The 26,194-nt window shown below is 31.9% G+C and overlaps 2 protein-coding genes across 2 annotated transcripts; both read right to left on the reverse strand.

Moving 5' to 3' along the window:
* Positions 1-1,730: 1,730 nt before the first annotated feature.
* On the reverse strand, positions 1,731-4,005 carry Dtd (D-aminoacyl-tRNA deacylase). Its single transcript, XM_013310488.1, has 5 exons — positions 3,819-4,005; positions 3,404-3,494; positions 2,639-2,765; positions 2,400-2,508; positions 1,731-1,912 (listed from the first exon to the last, which is right to left on the reverse strand). Exons 1-5 carry the CDS (start codon positions 3,859-3,861, stop codon positions 1,779-1,781), a joined length of 504 nt encoding a protein of 167 aa, XP_013165942.1. The 5' UTR covers positions 3,862-4,005; the 3' UTR covers positions 1,731-1,778.
* A 1,050-nt stretch (positions 4,006-5,055) lies between these two features.
* On the reverse strand, positions 5,056-11,655 carry Cipc (Clock interacting protein circadian). Its single transcript, XM_013310519.1, has 2 exons — positions 11,489-11,655; positions 5,056-7,056 (listed from the first exon to the last, which is right to left on the reverse strand). Exons 1-2 carry the CDS (start codon positions 11,520-11,522, stop codon positions 6,698-6,700), a joined length of 393 nt encoding a protein of 130 aa, XP_013165973.1. The 5' UTR covers positions 11,523-11,655; the 3' UTR covers positions 5,056-6,697.
* Between the last annotated feature and the right edge of the window lie 14,539 nt (positions 11,656-26,194).

Consider the following 26,194-nt stretch of genomic DNA (forward strand, 5'->3'; position numbering starts at 1 on the left):
TTGTGACTTTTATTTTACCGATTTATCATTTTTATGTCAATTACAACAGTAAATAGAATTTTACCTGAAAAAGGAAACGAAATTTTACAATCTTTAAAGATTTTTTTTCTCTTTTTTTTAAGAACAAAAGTCCCTAAAAAAAATAAAGAGAAAAAAAAATCTTTAAATAAATACATACACAGACTCTAACCTTGAAATAGCACTTTTAATATTTCAGACATGACAATATTTTTAGTACAAATAATACGATGGAAATCGTCATTGTAACACATTTTTACACTAATTGATAATTTAAAGGTTTCACAGTCGTGCTCAGACAGCTTAAGTCGACAATTAGGAAATGTTTAAGTAGCCCTTAAACGATTCACATTCATAACACTTCTTGTAATTAAATATGATTGTAGATTTTGACACTTAATAGAAATATTTCATTTTTTAACACGCAACTGTATAGTTTCCAAGCTGTCGTCGGCAGTTTCATTTCCTTTGGATTTTATCTTCTGTATCAACTTGATGAAAGCTGAACACCAACACGAAATAGAAGATGTTTTCTTCTTTTTATCTTCTCTAATAGATTCTTCGCATACGTTCACATACACGTCTGGAGATGTAGACTTGTTGATTGATTCCATCTTTTTCTTCTGTTTTATACTTATAAAAACTTTATCCTTGCAGGTCTTGATACTTATTTAATTGTTAATTAAAATAAATCCTTAAAGTTATGTTTTTTTGTCAGAATTATTACCAAAAAGTTCTTTCTTCTTAATATATCTGTATTTATGAACAGCTTTTTCATTGACTGACAAAACTATTAAAAAATTATATAGAGATTTAATTTTTAACAAACTGACTTAACTGAATCATGTCGATGCATTTAATAAAATAATGCTACAATTTACTATCTCTATTTATATATGTTCAAAACTTAATAGGTCATTAAGGTTCGTAATACTTTCGAAAATAAATTAACAATTTATATAATTATAATAAACAAATTAGAGGAGAAAAACAACATAATGATAATGACAAACAACTAAAGGAAACAATGATTACAACAAAATAACTTAATGTTTCTATAACAATATTGAATTATCATTAAGTAATTTGTTTGTTGGACATAAATAATATTTTATAATTTTAAAAACTTGGATACTATTTTGTATCCTACAAGTGTTAACTTGACTTTTTTACTGAGATATCACAAGGAATAAAATATTTGCTATAAATAAAACAAAGTGATATGACATAATTTCAATAAATTAAAAAATAGTTCTGTACATCTTACTAATATTATAAATGAGAATGTTTAGATAGATGTTTTTTTGAAGGTATCTACAGAATGGCTGCATGGATCTTGATGAAATTTGGCATAATTGTAGAACATAGCCAGAAAGAACACATATCATCATCATTAGCTCACTATATGTCCCCACCGAGGGGCTCGGAGCCTACCCTAAGTTAAGGGTGATTAGGCCATAGTCAACCACGCTGGCCAAGTGTGGGTTGGTTGACTTCACACACATCTTTGAATTTCTTCTCAGATATGTGCAGGTTGCATCACGATGTTTTCCTTCACCGTAAGAACGTCAGATAAATGTACATATGTAAATCGGAAATCGAAAAACACATTGGTGCATGGCGGGATTCGAACCCAGGACCTGCAGATTGCAAGTCAAGTGCGTGACCCCTGAGCCACCGACGCTCCTCCTCCGAACACATATGCTGCTAATATTTTTTTTTAATTCAATTAGTACAAAATAAAATTACATATTAAAATGCTAGTCTTTAATTACAACGCCATCTGTGAGAGAATTGGGAGTTTTATTTTGTGTATTAGATGGTGATTCTATCTCCAATGTAACGGGACCGTCATTTTGTATTGATACTTGCATGTACGCACCAAATACACCATCTGAAAATAGATATTTTTATCATCAATCATAAACATAAATAACTAAGAGTTAAAGAAAATTCACTTTACAACCAATTCTGCTGGAAATTTTAAAAACGATGGCGTCCTTGTCGATGGAACAATTTGCCTATTCTAATACCAACCAAATAAAACGGAAATAAAAATCGGTCGAATATTTTCGATTATATTTAGACACTTTGTAAAGGTGATACTTAAAAAAAAAAAAAAATCGGTTGTCATTAATTAATGTGTGAATGAATTTATTTGTCAACAATGTTTAGTTGAATCGGAGAGGTGCTGCTATTGGTTGGTTTAAAAAAATATATAAAACCTACTTCAACATTTAAAATGGTACAAAAGGCATAATATAGTGTTTCTTATGCCCACCAAGCCATATATCCATTAAGGTTTATATGCAATTTGCTTAGATAAAAAACAAATGTGTGCCACTTAGAATTTGCCGGTGATATTTGATATGTATGCATACCTTTAACTTTATCTGGCTTGTATTTTTCTCTTAGCATTTGAATGAATTGCTCGTAGAACTCCTTTGATCTGTCAGCAGCCATTGCCTTGTGAAAATCAGGCTTGTTACCCTGAAGACATAATAAAATTCTTGTTAATTTATCCTTCTCATTATCTTGAAATAAATAGACATAAATATCTGAAATATTATCAAGATTTAATGGTTTTAATATTATTAAAAATGTTATAAATTAAACCAACCTTCCATGTATTGTATAGAGTGAATTGACTGACACATAGTATTTCAAATTGCTTATCTACAATACTTTTCTGCCATCGTTTATGATTTTCATCATCAAATAACCTTATACTTAACAGCTTTCGCACTCTGAAATATAAGAACAAAAGTATAAATATTTAAAAGCCAAATCCGAACCAACTCATAATTAATTAATTTTTTTCTTTAGGCACTAAATGCAAAATCAAATTTATAATAAGAGGAAGAGATAGGCTCCTGAAGTACAGGGCTTATCAGTAGTTAAGGAGTCAATGGATCCACATAAGTGTAAATTAGTGTTACAGTAAAGCATTTATTTAAAAATGTAGGTTAAAAATATTTTTTTCTAATTTTGAATTCAGTTTAGTAAATCAAGTATTAAATTTGGTTTTGGTAGTATGTTCTGGGTCTGACTTTCTTAGAGTTGTTAAAAGTATATTATTATTATTTTTTTTTTATAACAGAAGGGGGCAAACGAGCAGCGGGAACACCGAAGTGTTCAACGACGCCCATGGACATCAACAATACCAGAGGAACCGCAGATGCGTTGCCGGCCTTTGAGGTGGTGATAGGCTCGCTTCTTGAAGGACCCTAAGTCATATTGGTTTGGAAATACCGCCGAGGACAGACCGTTCCACAACGCGGCTGTGCGAGGCAAGAAGTTGCGCGAGAATCGCAACGTTGTGGAATGCCAGCCATCCAGGTGGTGTGGATGGAACCTTAATTCATTGGAAATTATATTCACTTACATATACTCCATGTCTTTTATGGTATCACTACTGCATATCCCAATTAATACACATGCTCCTTGCTCTATACTGCTTATTACTTCATCATTTACTGAAAAAAAAATAAGTTTCATTTTAATCCTCTAACTAGAATAAATATATGTAGATTAGTACAAGTATAAGGTTTTTCTATAGTTGCAGCAAATTCAATTTCTAATTGTACAACATATTTTACTTTTAATATCAATATTAAAGACCACTATCATCTTTCAATCTTTCCTTAAACCAAAATAAATTCTAAAATTATTCTAACTGGAAATGAGATCCTATAGTCAGATTTTGCACATTAAAAGGCATGTTATTTAACGGAGTGGCTTTGTCTTATTAATACTGAAATAAACTGTTAAATGAGGGTTATTCAGACAACAGAACTTACCGGTCACTTTAGCATTTTTAACCCGCTGTATGAGTGCTTTCATTGTGTTTGTCTATTTTACGTATGTGAAGATAACTGTGTTTGTAAAATATTGCTATAATTGTTGTAATTTTCATTTAATTATTAGGATTAAATTATTATTTAAACACATAACCTATGATGTTCAATGCAAGCAGCTGTCACTGTCTGTCACTTATCATCTGCTATTTGTCAAAGTTTCGAAAATGGCAATAATTCGATGTGTTTTTTCATGAATTACAAAATCATTTCTTTTCATTTCGAAATTAAAAAGTGTTTATTTTTACAAGATAATTTTTAATTAATAAAATATGAATAAAGTTAATAAAAAAGAAGTTGTGAAGAATTTTGTTACACAGTTCTTCTGCAGTTTATGTTTTTAAGCCTGCACCTGTACAAATAGCAGTAGCAAATTTTCCTTATACCACTTTTAATAATTGTTTTCAATCCTTTAAAATCTTTACGTATAATATCGTCGTCAGCTCATTATTTTATGTGTTCAACAAAAGGCTTAGCCTACCCATGCTCTGATGGAGATCTTGAGAACCTTGACGTTTTAGATTACGGTTTGGTCCGATTAACCGCTTACCAACTGCGCCATCGACGCTCGTTGCATCGAGCTTATTGATCGAAATCAATGGAAATGATAAACTGAAACATTTTTTTAAAGTGGACATATGATACCTTAAATAGGTAATAGATAGTTATGTCTTACTTAACCCATTAACCTTTTCTCCAAGGGGAAGAGGAAGAGGAGAGAACTAGAGTTTGATCTCATGCATTATATTTAAGATTCAATTAAAATTAAATTCACTTGGACATATTGTTAGTAAAGATATGGGGAGTTTTATTTTCTCTTATCCGTCATTCTTGATTCCAATAAGCTTTACCAATACGATTTGATATTTTGACTTTGGGATTGTTATTCTGAAATCTGACAGGAATTGGTATACTGGTAAGATATTGTAAGATATACTATGGTTATATTTGGGTAAATAAGAAAGTCGTGTTAGTTACACTATTTATAACTCAAGAACGGCTGAAAATTTGCGAGGAGGTAGCTTAGTGCCAGGACACGGACGTAGGATACTTTTTTTTTTCGAATTTATGGCTTGAAGAGCCGCTTTTTATTTAACTTATCTATATATTAATATTTTTTTATATATCCACGCGGACGGAGTCGCTGGCGATAGCTTGTTTGTAATAAAATAAGTTTTTATTTGCGAAGGACTAGTATATTTTTATTACAACAATCATAAACCACATACATATACACAGGTCTTTTTAAGCGTAACATGCATAGAATTTAAAACACGGGGAGAGTTGTGCCATTATAATAATAATACTTTTATTTTTAACATTAACATTCATAACAATTTAAAACTCCCATATACCATGTTGTATTTAAAAAGTGACCATATTATGACGCAAACAGTCACACTATTTTGTCTTTGAAACCTCTTTTGTTCAAACAAATAAAATGGTATTCATTCATACTCGAATCTGTGTACATTTGAAACTTGTACAACCATTTCATAAATATTACATATGGCTACACACTACACACTTAATAATTAAATTGTGTAACTAAATAAAAAAAATGTAAGTTCTAGGTACGTTAAAATGAACACAGTGTTTGGTAGATCTGTGCATTGGGTTATCTACGTTCTATTAAATGCAATCTAGACCAACAGAGTGACGAAAAAAACTTAAAATATTAAAGTTCTCTATATGTATTTTCTTATAAGTAAAAGGATGCACTTATTGACGTTAAGCAAAAAAAACAACATACTGTCGTTTTGACTTAAACTAGGAGTATTTTTTAACCAATTCAAGCTTTCTTCGTACCATAAATAATATTATGTAATACAAAGCAAAGAGACTATGGCTCAAGGCGTTCTAATAATGTAACAATAGAAGAAATCATTGAATTATTATTGAACGCACAATAGACAATATTCTATAGCCATTCGTGCATTAAGAACTTATAAAAAAAATGGCCTTTTAACTTTTTTTTAAAAACAAACTATGAATTATTTTAAACCAGTCTGTAAGAGGCAACATCTTTTAATACCACGGTCATTCATTTTTTTAATACTACATATTTTGGGAATCTTTTGGAAATACAATCCACTGCATCCTTATATTTCCATTTTTAAACACGAAAATATAATAAAAAGTTATACTAAAATGGTACGAAGATTCTTTACAAATGTATATGTACATATAAACCAGCCTCTTAGATACAACCTCAGTTATTTTTAATTAACAACAAGAATAACTACATATATTTAACCACAACGTTTTAGTAAGACACTGCAGTTAAGTATTATTGCTGGAAGCCGTGATTTAATTAAATCAAAAAGCTTTTATATCTTAATAAGTACATCGACTTGGATATAACTAAGGCTGTCAGATATATAGCAATACAAAAAGGATCAGGATAATTTCTAAGGATGATCGATATTGTAGTTCATTAGATATTTTATAGTCTAGGAGCCAAAGTATCGATATTTTAATGGCATGAATGATATTAAAATAAATATTTTTTCAATTACACATTTTAATCAATATTAAGCTTATTTTTAATTAAATTATGCATTTTTAAATGTACAATAAATATCGAATGTTATGTTCTATTAAATATTAAATATCTCGAATAAGGGTATTTTGCGCTTTTAAAATCGAATGCATTACAATATCAATCATCCCTGCTGAGATATATTCAAGTAACACTAATAGTCTTATTATAATAAATATACGTTAGATAAGAAAGATCAAAGCACGAATATAATTCGCAGATCACAATCAGGTTACACCCATCATTCACTCTTTAAGTTCCATTCATCCATTCCCATCATTTACGCGTCTGGCTCTATTTTTATGGGTTTGATAGCATCAATGTTTTGACGCTGAGCGTCAATAAGACATATTTGTTCCATATAGCGTCGTCTGTTTTCAGGGTTGTTCATCATGGCGGCGACGAATTCTGACGTTTCCTTCTGAAGAGCGATGATTTTCTGTTGGATCAGTCTGTTTTTGTGCATTAGTGCGATCGTTTTCCACGCTAGTTCGAGTATGACGCGGTTTTGTGCGGTCTTTCGTGCCTCCATAGCGGGGCATGGTGTTGGATTTGGGTTGTTACTTCTTGCGGTGTTCGTAGCGCGCCAGTTGAGACGCTGAGCGCGTCTGGCCTCGCGAACGCGGGCTAATTGTGATCCTGTAACAATGAGAAATTGGTTAATTAGTAAACATAAATGACCTTGAAGTAAGTCGTGTGAAACATTTTATTGTAGTTTTGATTGTTTATCTCACCGAAGAGAGTACGGCCTTTTTAGTGCGATACAGTACTCATAACACTCTCGTTACTTTTTTGTGAATAAAGCTATTTATTATCCTACTAATTTTATCCAAAAATTGTAGATACGAATGTAATGTAAATAGAGCGTAGTAATACTTTGTAATTTTGATAAAATATTTTTTTCTACACGAGCTCATCGCACCAATTGAATTTATTACAATAGCACAAAAACCGGAAAATCTATCTATAACTAAAAGCCTGACACCTATCGCAAATATCCACCGCACAATGACAGGAGCGTTGAACTGTTGAATGCACATAGCGTAGTCACGTGGGCTCTTACGCCATTCCTCGTAATCAAACACCGCTCTCTACTGCAACGTGATGCAACTATCTTGCTACATGTGCCTGTACTATCTATAGGCCAGCATTTATTTAGTTAATACTACTCATGCAATTTCATCCATGAAAAGATCTAAAAGTATCCGAGTGTCAAGCATTCGTGAGAATGTTTTGAGAATCGATGACGTTACGAATGTACGTCTTGAAAATATTCGCGCTAGTTAGGTTCTATGTATTATTTCGATTTATTTTTAACATTTTGGCTTCATAGTAAAAATTGGTTAATTTACATTTAATTTGTGTAAATTACAGTTTAAAATGGTAAAAAATATGTAAAATTATAATAATGAAGTTCAAATGTATGCTCGGTGAAGACCTGACGCTATATTTTTTGTCATTTTGAATACTTATATGTTAGCTGCATATTATGTACATTCATGAGCAGTACATTAACCCGTCAGTAACGGTAAAACTTTAAGCGCAAAAGTACATATTTTTACTTCTACATTTTTTTTCGTAAAAATATTACCAGATCTTTGTTATAAACATAAATTTAATTATTAAAATTATATTACATTAAAAACCATCAAAAGTGAGACATTATTATTATTAATTTACTGAAAAAAGATTTATCATTAATAGTTTAATAATAACTTTCTACAGTAAACGACGCTTATGTCTTCTTTGAAAAAACATGTGAAGTTTTGACGATGTGATTTTAAAGATTAATATTTTGACATATGTAGATATAGATATGATGCACATAATTATGCACATATATAATGTAATATTTATTAAATTCGACGTAATTCCAGTTCCATCCCATCAGATAAAAAACTATTAATTACTACTTAAACTAAAAAATACCGGACTGATTGTATTCCTACGTCAGGAATTGAGTGACACCTCACACATCAAAACAAGTTTAGGTCGCTTAAGCTCCTTTCGGTCACAACGGAACTTAATTATATACAAGTCTACGTAAAACCTTATATAAATAATGGATGCAAACACCAAAGAGTCACGTTAATGTATCGTATGCGTCCAAAAATGGCCATCAACAAAAACAGCGCGCGAATGTGTGGCCACGTGACTGTTACGTTGGGAAATTTGTGCAAGGATGAATGCGTTCAGTAATTGCTGTTACATAAAACACGTTTTTGTTTATGCAATATTTTATTTATAGCTTTTTTATTTCCTTTAGTTTATATAATTCAATACCGGTTTCTATATTTTTGTGTATTAGATCTCACGACTATATGACTATAAAACTTTGGAGATTGATTACGATCTTTTTTTATTTAGACAAATGGTTAGTTAATTTACTTACAACGGTATAAATACAGTAGTATATTTCCGTATCTTTTAAATTATTCTTTTTCTCCTTATAGATAAATTACAATAAGTAGATAAAAGCATTGAATTCCAGACAGACAACGGATTTACATTTCGCATGATCTTGGCAGACTTACGTTACATTACGGTCAGGTAGACTCCTCACCTTTCTAGGTCATTGAATGCAACGCTTAAATTTACTTATCTCGACTACATTTGCATGTTTTGTTCTTTTATAATTACTGGGTTTATCGCTTAAAGTTTTTATCATACCATAACATTATTAGCCCCGTAATATTTGAAATAATTTGAATCTTTTACTCCTATATAATTCTTTACGTGAGAATTTAGCTTATGGAATAGATAACCGATGAAGGCTTACAAAAGTCGAGCTTACATTATAATTTTATAACATTGAGTTTACATAAATGTTCAAAACACGTGTGGGATAAGTAACATTTATTTTATAGCCGCTATATCTGTATATGTAGGTAAATATATGATTAAAAAAATTGTAAATGCCTACGTTTCCTCGTTTTGTTATTCATGATAAAATAATGACATTCATTTTTAATTATTGATATTGTGAAGTTATAATGAAAAGGACTGTATGCTAATGATAAAGGAATTAAAAATGCTATAAATAGATTACGTACGAAATAAGAAACAAACACTTTGCAATGAAATATATTTCAACAAGACATGTTTTTCAATATGGTAGTAAATAGGTGAGAATTTAAGTAACATATGTGCTTTAATTAACATACATAAAACGTGTGATATTATATGTTTTCATTATATTATGTATATAAATTGTTTTTTTATCGTTGTCATGTTAATTATTCAAATTATAAACAAGTTATTTTATTACCTTAGGGCTTTTAGAAGGTTAAAATATCATGGTTTGTGTGGTATGTTAACTTAAAGGATGTTATTAAAAATTTCTAGGCATATTTACATTACTATATAAAATATATCAATAGAAGTAGAAACTACTTTTCTAATAAGTTAGTTTTAACTTTTTACTTTAATTTAAAAATACAATTTTCCTACGCTTTGAAAAATATATTGTCTGAGTATTTGCGATCTTTACCGGAAGTGCATTGTAATATCACCGGAAGCATGCAATTCTGTTCCTTTGCGATAGAGAGTTATGTTTGTTCCGTAGATATGTATAATTATTTAATAAATTTATATTGCAACAACTGTCGTAACTTTTGTTGTTAAAATAAACATTAAAAAGCATCGGTGATCAAGACATTAAAATTGAATTCCGTGCACATGATTTAAGGTTTAAATCATCGATCCTTGCGTACTGCAAACGATTGAAACAAATTGACGACGAGAGTTTTTCCGTCCAAGTATGTAAGGAGTCTTCAAGAGTAGAGTGAATAACTATTTACTAAGCTAGAGCGTACCATCTTTCGACCACATCAGGTGTGATCGTTTCTATAAAAAAAGATAACATAAACGGTATTCTTATTATCTTCAAAAACCTCACTTTTTATGTATAAGTTTTCCAAATTAAATAAATGGATAGAGATGAAATTACGGTACATATATAACGAAGATGAAGAGATTCTTTAAATCAGACGAAGTCGTATTCTAGACATCACCATATACGAAATACTGCCTTTTAATATCAAATAAATGGTCGGTAACCGTATTGATCTTAACGTGAGCGAGTGCGGGGGCGACGTGGTGCGGGGACGGAGGTCTATTAAGTACAAAATCTTCAGATATAATGAGCACAGATTGTTATAAAATACATGTTTTGTTTATACCGTTCACTTCGAGCTTACAAGTCGTGTGAAAGAACTTTCACTGTGACCAAAATCTCCTTTTAAAACATATTGTTATCTCTGTTTTGTCAAAGATAATAACAGGGATGGAGATATATCTTATAGAGATTTTTGTCTCAAAAACCAACGGTAAATGGTTTGGAAAGTTCTTAAGCGATCACAATTTGACGTAAGGTTATAATAAATCTATTGAGAATATACTGTCGATTTACTATCTGAATGTATTCCTTCAAAGTTTAGAATTAAAAATTAAAATAATTAGTTTTCTTTTCAGTTTCCCATTCTCACAAAATATAATACAATTTGTTTACATTCTAAAAGTAAAAGTCACATTCCCACGCTGTAAAATGTAAACAACGATATGTTACGTCACATAGTTGAGTTTGTAAACAAAAAATTATCATTTTGCGATTGTAATATTAATTGTAAAACATTAATCTTATAGGCGATAACATTTAATTATCTTTTATTTAGTAACTCCCGAAAGTGACAGGATTATAGTCGTAGGCATGTGTCGCATGTTACGTAGGCACTGTAGCTATACTTGTACATAATTATAAAAAAAATGTATTTAAGTTTCCGTCTATATTTCTATTTGAAGTAATGTCCAGTGAAATAAATATTAGACTACATAAATAAAAATAATAATTTTATTAACTTATTGTTGTTTTTAAAATTTTTAATAATTTAAAATGATGTCTAGATAATGCTCATAATATTGTTTGTTATTCGCACAATCCTGAATGATTTCACTCGGCACGTCATTGTTTGCGGTAGGTCAGTGCATAGTCGTTGGAAAACTAGTTGAACTACGGCTTAGGAAATAAATTGTCCTCAATTCTACTAAGTTATTTATTAAAAAATGCACATACCTTTTTTAATTTTTCTCGTTCTCTTTTCACACATTTTCTTTGAATAACACAGCTTGCTGGTTTCACAAAACACTGAACAGAGAACAGTCAGTTAATCTGTTGCTTTTGTTGCGCGGAACGTCTGTGTTGCTCGAGTGCTGAGCGGAGAATTGACGACGATTCGCGACTTTGGAAATCGATGGCGCGCCAGCAAGCGGTCGGGCCACGCTTCATAAGAGCGAGATAGAAAGCGGTGTTGTTGTAAAATAATTCAAATTACCCCATAAATAGATTTGTTTTTTTTTAATAATTTAATTGGAAATGATGTATTTTCTAATTCGAATCTTGTTTGGAATACATCTATTAAATCATTTCATTATTAATATTAATTATAGTAATGATAAATGAATTTCTTAAAATCAAAATACTAAATGAAGATTCACAATACACATATTCTCAATATGCAAGAGAAAGCCAATACTAAGTCAGTAAATGTTAGACAATAATATACAGACAAGACAAGCTAGAATCTTCACTTACATTAAATGTTCTTTGTTCCACACAAAGCGTACAAAAATCAATGAAGAATTTTAAGTATTATTATTTGTGAATAGTTTACTAATACGTTTTGAAATAACAATATTTTAAAAAGAAAATTTTCCCCATTTTTGTGGAATTAATTGTGACATTTAGCTGGTAACCCGTTTTTCCCCGATAAATGCGGTCGGATGGTTTTACCACGCATTGTGTTGCACGTGCTCGTGTTAACTATAATTCATTCCAAACGTCTGTGACGACTAATGACTTGTGATTTTTGTGATCATACATCGACATGCAATTAAAAAATAAAGCGTGTAGATATATGCTAAACTTTACGCACATTAACTTATGTAACAAAATAATTCACTATAATTACTAGTGTTCTCTATAATGAGATCGTTTTATAGTTACTAAATACACAAGTAACGATGAAAACTATAGTAACAAGAGTTCCTGAAGAAATCCTAGGTATTTTATTATTAATTTATTAGGGCTGCCTCTGCGCTTTACAGCCCTAAACACGATGTCAGTCAAAATACCTAAGTATTTCAGGTACCTACAAACAAGTCAGTCTTAAAGAAGTAATGGAAGTCGCATCATATTGAATATGACGTATAGCAGTCGTCGCATAACGCCACATATGATTCATCACCAACGCCACACTTCAGAGTACGCAACAGCATAAAGGTCAACACAGACATACCAAGATTAATGTAAAAAATGATTTTGATAAAATTTTACCTAATATTTCCACAATTGTTAGACTTCTAAAGTCAAAGAACTCTGTTATTGGTAGAGTTTCGTTTATCGACATTATTATTGTGAAAGATAGTGGTACTGATGCGCGATTATGCTTAAAATATTTTAAATAAATTGTCCGTAATGTCCACTCTATACTCAAATTCTATTTGAAACTCTTTGGTGTCAAAGCAAGGTGTTGTAAGTGAGGTATGTGTGAGGCACGCGGCTAGGTCCGGGCGCGGCGCACGTTGGTGCTCACTTTACAAGACACGTTCTGTTGCATGTGTAACATTACGCAGTCCATATTTTTGTTGGATATTTCCACATTTCCGTCAGTTCCAGAGACATCTAATGTTTTGCTATTCCATAGCAAGCAAATAAATTGTGTAGATTTCTCTTATAATATTAAAACTAACACTAAGTGACTCGTTTAGTGATCCCTTTTATTGCTGTTATATGAAACTCTGTTATAGAAAATGTCAACGTGACTAAAACCTTTTTATAGGAAAAATAATCTAACTAATATTATAAAAGCGAAAATTTAGAAGTTAGTTGTTTAAGATGCTAGTTAACCATAATATCTTTATAGAATACCTATAACTAAATCACAATAAGATGATTGTTGCTTTAAAGGATTTTTTGTTATATTAATTAGTGTCAGATACTCGACAGGTATGAATAATTAGTTTTTTTTTTTTATAATGGACATGGGTTTACAGCATGTAATTATAATAATAAGATCACGTTTGCGGCCATGTTCGGTACAAAACGTGCGCAAATTCCCGCGTATTGTGACCAGAAGTGGCGCGAAATGAATGCGTGCACAGATAAAATAAATGCAGTTTCGTTCAGAAATATTATCTTACTATTGCTACAAAAATATATAAAATCTATAATAATTTAAATTATTTAATACAATTTATAAGAAAAATACCATCTTTAAGGATTTAGCAAAAATAATTATCAAAAAATATTGGGCATTTTCCTCATTTATTTTGGCCAACATATTAATTATTTATTTAAACAATATTGAATGAATTGCTTCCTCAAGAATTTACCCCAGTAAATATCATCTGGTTCATCTTATAAGACACGAAGAGACGTAAACATTACGTATGATAAAGTTCTATTAATAATTCATGTGATGTCAAATGTTGTCGTTCGGTCGCACGTTGCAAACTTTGCTGTAAATATTCCAAGCACGTTGTCTTGTTGTACGTCGTAAGATAATGATGCATACACAAGTCGTGATCATTTTGTTTATTTTTAGTTATTTTTACCTTTTCGTGCACTTTGTTCTGAAGTGACTTTTTAGTGAAGTGAGCTAAAAATAATTTAAGAAATAACTAAAGATAGAAATCAAAATTTTTTTACAATTTTGGTGTGTTACCAAAAAGTTTGATAAAAGAAGACCTTATTTATCATACTTTAGAATCTCCATAATGGTGGGTTTCTGAGACCAAAATCTCCGTTTAAAACATATTACTATCTCTGTTTCGCCAAAGGTTATGACAGAAATGATGATATGTTTTATACAGAGATTTTTGACTGTTCTCTACACAATGTTGTTTATGTTATTTCAAAAAGAATAACAGAGATAACGGTATGGTTAGACTTATTATCTTACTATGGACGGATGTATGGATGTTTGTTTGAAGTTAGCTCCGGAATGGCTCAACGGATCTTGTTGAAATTTTGCACAGATAAAAATATAGTCTGGAAGAATACATAGGCTACTTATTAAGTTTTTTAACTCCACGTGGATGGAGTCGCGGGCGACAGCTAGTACAAAATAAAATTACAATGTTTTGTAGTCAAATTTATCTCTAGTTGGCTTTAAAACTACGTGACTGATAATGCGCCGAGACTGGGTATTTCTGTTTGTGGGAGTGGCGTGGCGTGTTTCCATTGCACGTTGCAGGGTGGCGTGCCGCGCTGGTTGTCGGCGCGCAGCTGACAATGTGCCCCCACAACGTGCGCGGTACACACGGTTCTTTTATCACTTGGAAGCAGCACGTTGATATGCTAATGTGACTAATTGAGTTTATATTTAGATGCTATGGCTACCAAAGTATTACTACAGTAGGGTACATTCGATTCTATGGTAGCTTTTAGTTGTATAGTCTCTAGTATGCATTAAAATTAGCTGTTATTTGTCTAAAACTTATAAAAGGTATGTAATAGAGATTATTAACCTTTTTTGAAGATTTTTTTTAATTCTTGTAAACGGCACGTTTGAACAAAATATAAATCATGCCAGTAAACTAAATTTAGTATTTAAAATCATAACCTATTTTAAATGCCTTCATCGGCTTATTATCTTAATTTATAAATTGGTATTATAGAGTTATAATGTTATAAAAAATCAAGATTTTGATCATGTCTCTTTACAAAATATGACGTGTTGGTTCTGATCTTTATTCCTTTGTTATTCGTAGCACATGCCAGCCAACGTGATAGAATTATTCCTGTATAAAACACGCTCTTCATAAAAAAAAGGTCGACTTGTTGCGTGCTGTCAATAATGTTTGCTTTGTGATCCTTTTGTGTCGATGTATTATTGATTGATTTTGAAAAAGAACGGCATTTACTTCTATTCTGTGAAAACTATTTTAATAAAATAATTAAACTATAATATAAAATAAGTGAAACCAAAATTACTTTTTACGTTCGCAGTTCCTGAAATGTTTCAATAATAACTTAAGGGCAAAGTTAAGTAATGCTTCTAAGTATAAAGTTCGTCCGTAACAGCTGCGCTAACTTTGCATAACTTTGATTACACAAAAGTTCGTATACACGAATGTTTGAAAAGTCTGTTAACTTTTTGAATATTGATGAAACTTTTTGCAAAAGTTTACTGATAATAAAATTTATTATTTTTTTATAACTTAATGACTTTTTAAGGATTGTAAAACTAAATTTAGTGTTAATACGATGAGTTATTGTAACACGAATCCATGCTACTTGCAAGGTTGCCATGAATGTTTTAATGTCGTATCATCATCATCAGATCACTATAAGTCCCCACTGAGGGGCTCGGAGTCTACCCAAAATTACGGGTGTTTGGGCCAACCACGCTGGCCCAGTGTGGATTGGTTGACTTCACACATATGTTTGAATTTATTCTCAGATATGTGCAGGTTGCATCACGATGTTTTCCTTCACTGTAAAAACGTCGGATAAATATACATATGTAAATGGGAAATTGAAAAACACATTGGTATACGGCAAATGGAAAATTGAAAAAGAAAAGCATAACAAACCAAATTATTCCACTCACTTAAAATAATTAAAATCAGCTAGTTTTACTACGAAAAACAGTTAAAAAATTGTTGATGATGATAAGATATCTGATAAAATAACAGGAAGTGTACGTTGTGATAAATTTAAGACGTCGTTTAGTTTTGGGCACGTTTTGCACGTGGCTTGTAATCAGACTCTACACTAGACACGTGGAGAGTTGATAAGATTTATTTGCGTTTATATTTTTTATTCGAAACCGATAGTGATAATAGTGTCTTCAATTAAATATTTATGTTCAACAAAGAATTTCATTTAACTAATGGTCGCCCTGACCATAATTCACTGGCAAAGTCTTTTGTTTGAGATTCAAAATTGCTAATACATTTTCTCCACATTAACAGTGTCAAATTTGTCTCTATTTGCTAGTTAGTTACTAGCTGTTGCCCACGACTTCGTCCCCGTGGAATTAAAAATCTGTACCCTACCATATTATTTACACACTGCAACTATCGTTGTTTAAATCTCACTAAGATCCATTCAGCTTTTATAGAGTTACATAGAAAACATCCATACATCTGTCCATCCAAACATTCGCATTTAGCAACGTTATAACAAGGATTTTTTTGAAAACTCACACATTACAATCGCATCAACCGATCAATGGATAAAACCAACAGCTTCAAAATACTCATACAAACATTACTTATCTATGAGTCCAGGGAACAGTACATAACTAGTTACATTTTATGTAAGAAACAAATGAGATTTTTCCTCATGTGAAATGGGTCAGAGCGCACGTGCTGTTAGCAACGTCACACGTGAAAAGCATACTTAAATCCAGATCGAAGCATTTTAAATTATTCATTAATTCAAATCCAATCCGTTCGATGAATAATAGGCGCGAATTAAAATACAAAACGTTTTTGATAGCTTTTATTTCAAATAGCGTTTCATTTATAATTTTACTTTTTTAGATTTTGATACAAGCCAGCTTCAATTTTATGTCTGTTGTTAACTAAATTTACTTCTTATTTATTTCGCATTATAAAAGTACATATAAATGTTACGCAACGTCCAAAAATAATGTCATTTACTGAGAGAATGTAAGAATATATATTACTGAAAAAGCATAAATACATCTAGGCTGCTTACTCCTAAATTAATATGTGTGTCATAGTGTTTAAATATGCTATTCACGTGTCGGTACTCGACACGTGTTTGCAAGATTTCTTTTACGTGCAACCCTGATATAAATGTATACGTTGCGCATGATCATTTGAGACCTCTACTCGCTTGCGTTGCATAAGTAATGCTTCAATGTGCATTTATATATTTTTAATGTTACTAATATTATTAATGCGTATTTTTGGATGTATGTTCTGGAGAATGTATCTCCAGAATGGCTCAATGGATCTCGCTGAAATTAGGCATAGATCTAGAACATAGTCTGGAAGAACAAATAGGCTTGTAATGAAGTTTTTCATAATAAAGCCGACTACACATCTTCAGTGAGGTAGATGTCAACCAATGATTCCTTTGGCGTGTACTTTCTATCGATGCATTTGCTTCTTTTTAGCAAGATATCAAGGGATAACCCAAGGGATCGTGATGACAATATGTTTTATACAGAGATTTTGTTCTCAGAAACCCACGGTATTTTGTTATTTAGAAAAATATACGACAATATAACCCAGCAAAGTATCATCATCATCAGCTCACTATACGTCCCCACCGAGGGGCTCAGAGCCTACCCTAAGTTAAGGGTGATTAGGCCATAGTTAATCGCGCTGGCCCAGTGCGGGTTCGTTAGCAAAGTATAAAGTAAGTAAAATTTATATGACAAAAATAATTATTAAATTAAATAAAATATAAACCATTTAAACAATATAATAAGTTAATATTTGACATTTAAACTACTTTAGAGTATAAATAAAATTATTGTTTTACATCAATACTAAACGTAGAATTTGTTTTAAACAAAAATGGAAAATAAAAATAAACTAGCATGAACAATTTTATTTGAACATTTTATAGTGAATCTAAAATAAGTACGTTAGACCGTTAACGGTTAGCGACATTACTGAAGTAAAAGGCACGGTGCAGTGAGATGCATATTGGTGTCAGGGGCTAGGCACACGTGTTACTGCCACGTGCTGCGTGACCTACTAACGCCAGCTCGCTCGCCTGCCACCAAAATGTCGGAATACTAGTTGTGACTTGCGACTTCGCACATTTTTTTCTTTAAGAAATTCTTGAATTGAGAATTATGTTGGTACTGAATAAAACTTAATACAAAATTAAATAAATACTTGACTTTGCTATTATCGTATATTACGTGTGCAAAATTTCATGACGATGGTTTTCAATGGCGGTCAAACTTATATGCGAATTTCATAGTAAAAGATTGAATTCTTGCCACTAATACCTTTTTTACATTATAAGGTTGCAAACGAGCGAGCGGTCCACCTAAATTTGTCGAAATGGCGAAGCGACTGATGCCCATAAACATTCTTAATTGCAGATGCGCACCTAGCTTCAGACTAGGATTTCTCTTAAAAAGGAAACAACGTTTTACTTATGCATGCATGTGAGAGACAAAAATGAACACGAAAATCATTGATTTGCAATTAGAAATTATAAATAAAAGATTGGATAAATGATACCGGATACAGAATTCATAAAATTAATATTTATATTATAGTTTTAAACATAGAAATGTTGCCATGGCACATAAGTTTCCATGAAGTTTCACAAAAAAATATTGTAAAATTCAACAACTTTCCTTGACAACAACGAAAAGAATTCATTAATAAATTTCGATCGAATTAGTTATACTTAGAATAAGTTTGATTTATCAATTTACATATTTTTACATTAGGAAGTTGATAGTTTCAAACAATGGTCTTTTCGTACATTGCCGGTGAACATATCTAGGCAGTTAATATTTACTTCTGCATATAATTTTACACGTATTTAAAAAAAAAACAATCTATACAGTCAAGGATTATTATAAAAAAAAATTGGTTGTCTAACACAATGACATCTCGGATAACAAAAGGAATATTACGCACACCTAACATTCTAAAATTGGCTTTTACGTTTATACAAACTTTATTTAGGTTAATTGAGGTTTCAATGGCCCTGTTGTATTGAAACCAGCACAGCCAGGAAAAAAAATTATACTTCCAGGCGAAAGATGGCAAAAGGTTTGCTACAACGTGTTTTAGGAATAAATCTTTAGTGCTTTAATTTCCTTAGGTGAATTAATAATTGGCCTGCGTAAACACGTCTTAAACGTTACCCCACTTATTCGCTACTCACTGATAAATTTTGTTTACAACAAAGTTAAATATATTGGTTATGGATATTACTATAATATATAATGTCCATATAAATCCATTGGCTGAGTTTCAGTCGCATAAATATGTATGAATACTGTCCGATTGGCCTTCAGGCGCCACGTTGTCATAAATAATGCAGCTACGAACACCTCATGCTGATATAAATATTTAGTATTTTGTTACAAGCTATCCTTGTTGGATATTTTATGCATTTAAGGCCAGTGTCAAAATTAATGCATACGTTAAATGAAGGATTGATGTATTTTCCAGCTCAAGCGAATGTCATGTAAGTATTGATGTAAGGACAACTCTAAGTTAATATTAACCTGATAAAAATGTTAATCCAATAGCCGCTGTTTTCTCCAAAGAATAGATGAGCCTAGAGAGATTTAAAAATCAAAAAAATAAGTCCGAGAGAGTTGAACACTCTAGTAGAGAGTAGAATATTGCGTTACTAGATTAGACGAGGGTTTTTGGTGTTGATAATGTATAAAACTTAAAATATAATTAATTTATTATAATCTATTCTGTAGCTTCAAAGCCAAAATAAAACAAAGATATACTTTAATACGTACATGTTTACTCTCTTAAAATCAATTCACTGTCTTAAAAATCATCTCGTAACGGTGGATGTAGAGTTAAAACGGTCCACATTATGTACCGGCCACGTGTTGATCAATATGAAACGACGTGACCGGTCTATTCAATAATGTATTGTATCCCGTACTCCCCTTTACTTTTCAATAATGTTTTCATTATTCGTAAGTGTGATATATTTGCACTGTCAGCTTCAACGTGAAACGTGGTCGGCCATGTGCGCTACCGAAACGCGCCAGAATAAACGTGACTCAAAATGTCGGTGTTTTTTATGAGCGAATGCGGAACGATGGAAAATTTGTCACGATCTTACCCGTGTTGTACCTCGTGTTGTATTTGAATTGTATTGAGCTTTGGTTTTTTGTGCCAATGTTTTTCGTTGTTTTATGTTTGATAGTTTAGCTTCCGTGTTTATTGAACACCTAAAGAACAGCGAGTAATAAATTATAGCAAAATTACTCTATCTTTTATTAAGAACATTTCAGTTTTAACTTCAACGAATATTAATACGCAGCATATTCTAGCATCCGGAGGCAAAGTAAAGTAATTGGCAGCATAATATAACAAAGGAAAGTATTTCGTAGAGCTACGTAGACCATCGTAGCAGATAGAAATAGTTTGTAGCTCAATGTAGCAGAGTGGAGTAGACGAGAATAGTTCGTAGCAGAACGTAACAGAGCAAAGAAGATGCGGTAGTTTGTATTACAACGTAGCAGTTACATAGAGATATTCGTAGCACAGCGTAGCAAAAACGTGCTTATTAAGTGCATTAAAATGTACTTTTAATGCACAACGATTGATGATTAGGTTTACTTAATGTTCATTTAGTTTATCACAGAGATGTTAGTACCAAATTGTGATACGACAAATGTAGATAATAACAAAGCACTATGATGAAACTTAGTACCGCAACGTATAAGTCACGTGTCTAAAGCATATTTATGTTACGCTATTAACGATTACAGACTTTGTATTATGATAAGGGAGCGATAGCACTGCTTCAACAATCTCGTACAACTTTGTACGCATGTAGTAGTATTTGATACACCAGGCGACGCAAGTTTGCATGAGAAATATTTAAATAATTTTTAAGTCGTTAAATAAAATAAACTTCATGTTAGAAAATTATCCCCTATTATGAAAACATATTGGAGTGATTTAATTTTTTTTGTGTTTAATTTTTGTTTTGAAACTTTTAAAATTTATAGCAATTATTAATTATACGAATGTTTAGATGGAACAGCTTAATAGATCTTGCTGAAATTTAGTACCGATGTAGAACATAGCCTAGAACAACACACAGGCTACTTACTATTTATTTTTTATTTCGCGCAGATGGAGTCGTAGACAACAGGTAGTATGCACACAAAGATACTGAAGTTAAAGTTTTAATTAAATATATAACCAACGTCAAATTTATCAAATCACATCAGACAATGGAAAGATTATTCGATCGCAAAGATTGTTTTCCTACTTTAAGTATAGACAACATTCTTTTGCTATTACGTAATCTAGTTATCCTTTTAAATATCTTAACAACTTTCTAGTTTTAACATTAAGTCGATTATAATTCAAGTCGATATCGTAAACATCAGTATTTGTATGTATGTTGTTGCTTGTTATTGGTAATATGTGTATGTATTTAAACGACATTTTTTTTACTTATAATTAATTTAAAAACACGTTTTGGTCTAATATTACTATGGTTTTGAACACCCTTAACAATTCTATTGACCCATTTTGTAATCCTTCAGATTATATTTGAAAAATCAGACACATTTATAAAATACTGCCAGCGACTTCGTTCGCGAGGGAAAAAAATAGTATAGCTTAATAACAGAAAAATATTTTTTAATCCGATTTAGTAGGAGCCTATTCAAATCGAATCAATTTTTTTACTTTATAATATTAGTTGAGATAAAAAATTAGGTATATCTTGGGTTTATTTTTGGTTTTAATAATAATTGATATACCGGTCCTAAGTGTGATCGCGGCCGCGGTGTTATCTCAGTAAACACGTGACAAGATGGTGCACGTGCTCAACTGACAGCTGATAATAATAAATTCATTTCACACACTCGCCCTAATTCATTCGTAGTCAATAGTTCAAATTAATTTGCATTTGTTATTTAGGATATTTACGTGATTTATTTGGAATAACAACAAAATCATGTAATAACGTATTTAGTGGATTAGTATGTTAAGAAATTATTTTTAAAAATCTGGAGACGCGACTTTTATTACTTTCTCGTAGAAACCTGTGCACATTTTAAAATAAACGATACAGCAGAAAAGGTTATGGTCTTATAAAAATTCTTACATTTACACGAATTCATATTAAGTTTTTTGAAGTTATCTGTTATTAGAAAAATAAGAGAGTATTAATAAATATAACCCAATTTGTAAAAAGGTTTAATTTTGTTTATTAACAAAACAAAAACAACGCTTTAAAACAAATGCGTCACGCTTGTTGCAATGCGAACGCACTTCAAACGCTCTTTATTGCAACTTGACGTAAATAACGAAGGTATAGTATGCAGCGTGTCGGATTGTCGGAGTGTCGGAGATGGCAAGTCGGCGTGGCGCAGCGTGTCGGCGACGCGTGACCACGTATAACGTGTCACTAACTGACCTAAGATCGTTACCGCTTTATCTTCCGCAGTGTACCGTCATTGACATATAACCTCACGTGTGAGACCACAATGCGATTAATTACCATTTAATTTATAAGCTGCAATTCCTTATCATTTAATAATATCATTTAATGAATACAAATATCATTTAATGAAAGAAATACAAATTGTTCACATAATTTTTGTGCGTCTTTACAATGTACATATGTGATGTTGGTTTGATTTATACGAGCGTGTTTGATATGGCATGGTAGTGTCAAACCAGACTTTAAAATATTAATTATATTTTATGACGAGCTGTCCCCCGCGTATCCGTCCGCGTAAAATTAAAAATCTTAATTAGTATGTTCTTTCCGCAAATGCTATACATCTATGCCAAATTTCAACGAGATCCGTAACACCGTTCTGGAGATACCTTCTAACAAACATCCATCTATCTAAACATTCGTATTTATAAGATAATGAAATAGGTAAGATATCGTATGATGACAATTCAAAGTTACTAGTAAAAGACAATAAGCTCGTCCGAATAATGACGAAATCTTTCTGTCTATACATTGACCGTCACTTCTTCGCAAAAACGACATTAATGCAAGCAAAGTGTTACATAATCGTTTCCTTGTTGCAATGGGGACGTTCCGTCCGGACAATATGATACTCCATCCTTTATGTGATGAGCGGTGATAGAATTTCCTCCTTGTTATTGTATTTCCCGGGAAACAGTTTCCAGCAGTTATGTATATTCGATTACACGTAGATTTAGGTGCTGTGTTGAAATGGTTTGGTCAAACTAACAGAGCCATACATGCGTGATATACCACTACTTAAGTTAAATAATCTTAAAATTCATAATAAAATTAAGCTTATGTGTTTAAGGTTTTTTGACCTTCGTACGAATAATGTGGTAAACGTAATTATTCATGAATAAACTAATTGCATAAAAGCAATGATAAGGAAATTATTAAAATACATCAGAAATTATTCGCTCTGTAAAAGCAGTTTGCAATAAATATTTATCGAATGCAATTTTAACATAATGACGTCATCACAGCCACGTGACATTTTATCAACTTAACAGCGTTTTCGACTGCAGTGTGACATATTGTGACACATGTTGTCTTTGTTCTTTTCAATAAGAATGAGAGGAAAGGCTACATGTGTGAATACAAGTTTCCGTTTATTACTAATAATACCTAAGAGAAATACTTTTTTATTAGATTCTCTGTCCTCTGTAATAAACATCCACGTGACTGGTAAAAAATATTCTTGTAATTAATTACTAGATAAGTAGTAGTAGTAGCGTAGTTATTGTTAGGAAGAAAATCCGACACATTGCCGGTGTGTCGGCGCAACACTAGCCTTATTAAAATGTCAACGTTTTTGTCCCCTCACTAATCAATCTGACACTTGACTTGGTAACGAAAGCGCGACATTCGCGCCAAAGAATTCTAACTAATAATGTCTGAATAAAGTGATTAATCATAACAATTAATTGATGATTTCATGTTAATTTTGATAACCGACTTCAAAAAGGAGGAAGTTCGCAATTCGGCTGCATGTTTTTTTTATTGCGAATACTCCGTTACGGTGTTGTTTATGATTCGTTTATGTATGACGTATTTAATTACCACGGATCATATACATATATACTATGCATTTATGGTATGTTCATATTCAAAACTAGCGGTCGCTATAAACTTCGTCAGCGCTGAATAAAAAAGAGGTCTATAATTATGCCTGTACTTATATTTATACCTTCCCTTCGAAGTCCCGTACAAATCGGATCGCTCATTTGGAGATATCCAGAGCAAACACGGCCTTGGGGATAGACATCCACACAGACCGGCAAAACTGATAAAATAGTTTTTCGTTATCAGCAACGGAAGTACATCATCAGGAAATATGTTTTTTTCTATATTACTGTGGAAGTAATGTAACTATTTTAATGTGCTGTATCGGTTATAGGATGCATATCAGCGCATTATATTTTGTTTTCAGACGTAGAAAACAGACAATCTTAAGAAAAGAAGAATACAATATTTATTGGTAATGTTTAAATTACAGGTCGAATATATTTAATCGTCCGTTTCCATTGTTGAAATACTTGTTAAAAACATATTGTTATCACGCTTAAATAATCTGGTACGAATGCGAACGTCAGATTTAAATCTGTATTGTTAACATGCTAAACAAAATTATGCAAACATTATTGTGTGTTGAATACAATACTTGTAAATACACAATTGTACTTAAAACCTTTGGAAATGGCACGACCTTTGGTTGCCGTCAGATACACGTGACACATGAAATAACAAATAAGGTGTAGTGACGGTAATGTTTACAGAATGCAGGAAAATAACACATCACGTGGTCATTGCATTCTTTTTTGTGTAGATTTTTTTGGTCTTAACTGTATTGTCATCCCTTACATACTCTTTGATTAAATAGAGACAGTAATATGTTTACTACAAGTGAGGCGGAATGCGACAAACAAGAAAAAGCTTAAATACCAAGTATGTAATTCAAAATCCAGAACTATTAAATGTCATCGAGTTGTTTTGAAATAAAAACCTTTAATTATTAATTTGTTTTATTGATTTTGTTGGTTGGGCAAGATTATACCTATCTACCTATTCCAATTTTACGACCTATATCCATATAAGGCAAAGCGATTGTTGTGTCTAAAGGTTTAACATAAAATATGCCGGTGTCTTACTTTTTTAAACGTTGGCAATGGTAAATATTTTTGCGGCCTACTTCTTGAAGTGCATATCCGACTAACGGATTCCATATTGAATCTATCTCTGGCAAAGTAAAACAGCTGTAGCGAAGTCCGGTGGCCTAATTTTACTCCTCTATGTCCCTTGAATGCTTGTGGGGAAAAAATGGTTCGCCATTTCGGCGAATAAGGTGAGCGTTTGCTCGTTTGCCATATAATAAAATAAAAATGGTCGAAGAAAAGTAACGGTGATTCGGGCTTTGCATAACGAAAACTATTTATTATTTAATTTATAATATGAACTTTTATTACATTGACTTGTTGAAGGTTATATCTATAAATATTTAGAGTACCAAATGCGGATGCAATCAATTTAGTAAATGGACCACGTGACCGGTCACGTGGCTGCCAAACTTTCAATTGAAAGATAACATCAGATTACGACGACGCGACACATCTACAGTCAAGCAAAGATATTTGGCCCGATGATAGACCTTCTGACATTACGATTAGTTTCTTTAGAATGTAATACCCACATGGGTATAGCGTAAACTTTGCATAACAGAACAAAATCTTGACTGATTTTGACATTAGCAGGAGGGCGCTAGTGTGCTGTCATAATTTAGTTTGACTATTGCCCACCGAGACAGATATCCTTGACGGTCTACAACTGTGGGTTCGACAGCAGTGACATGACAATATGTGTCAATTCGGGAGTCTCTGCAGTCAAATCTCTTTAATTGTGGATCTCCACTGTTGAAGCAATGAGTAATAAGAATTAAAAAAAATACTATACTACGTTTAAAATTACAATCCAGACGTGCCATACACGAACTTTCGCAGTTGATTGCTTTAATTCCCTGCGCGGTAGCATTTCGGAGTCACGTGCGCGGCCCACGTGATGCGCAGACGC

This window comes from Papilio xuthus, unplaced genomic scaffold (assembly GCF_000836235.2).
Source record: "Papilio xuthus unplaced genomic scaffold, Pxut_1.1 DF827714.1, whole genome shotgun sequence".
Lineage (NCBI taxonomy): Eukaryota > Metazoa > Arthropoda > Insecta > Lepidoptera > Papilionidae > Papilio > Papilio xuthus.

Bases quoted from the DNA above. Each gene is read 5' to 3' on its own strand.
- Dtd (XM_013310488.1), bottom strand. From the start codon at position 3,861: ATGAAAGCACTCATACAGCGGGTTAAAAATGCTAAAGTGACCG. The intron at 3,495-3,818 runs GTAAGTTCTGTT...TTTTTTTTTCAG, and splicing joins TAAAAATGCTAAAGTGACCG to TAAATGATGAAGTAATAAGC. The intron at 2,766-3,403 runs GTAAGTGAATAT...CTTATATTTCAG, and splicing joins ATAAAAGACATGGAGTATAT to AGTGCGAAAGCTGTTAAGTA.
- Cipc (XM_013310519.1), bottom strand. From the start codon at position 11,522: ATGTGTGAAAAGAGAACGAGAAAAATTAAAAAAG. The intron at 7,057-11,488 runs GTATGTGCATTT...TCATTGTTACAG, and splicing joins AACGAGAAAAATTAAAAAAG to GATCACAATTAGCCCGCGTT.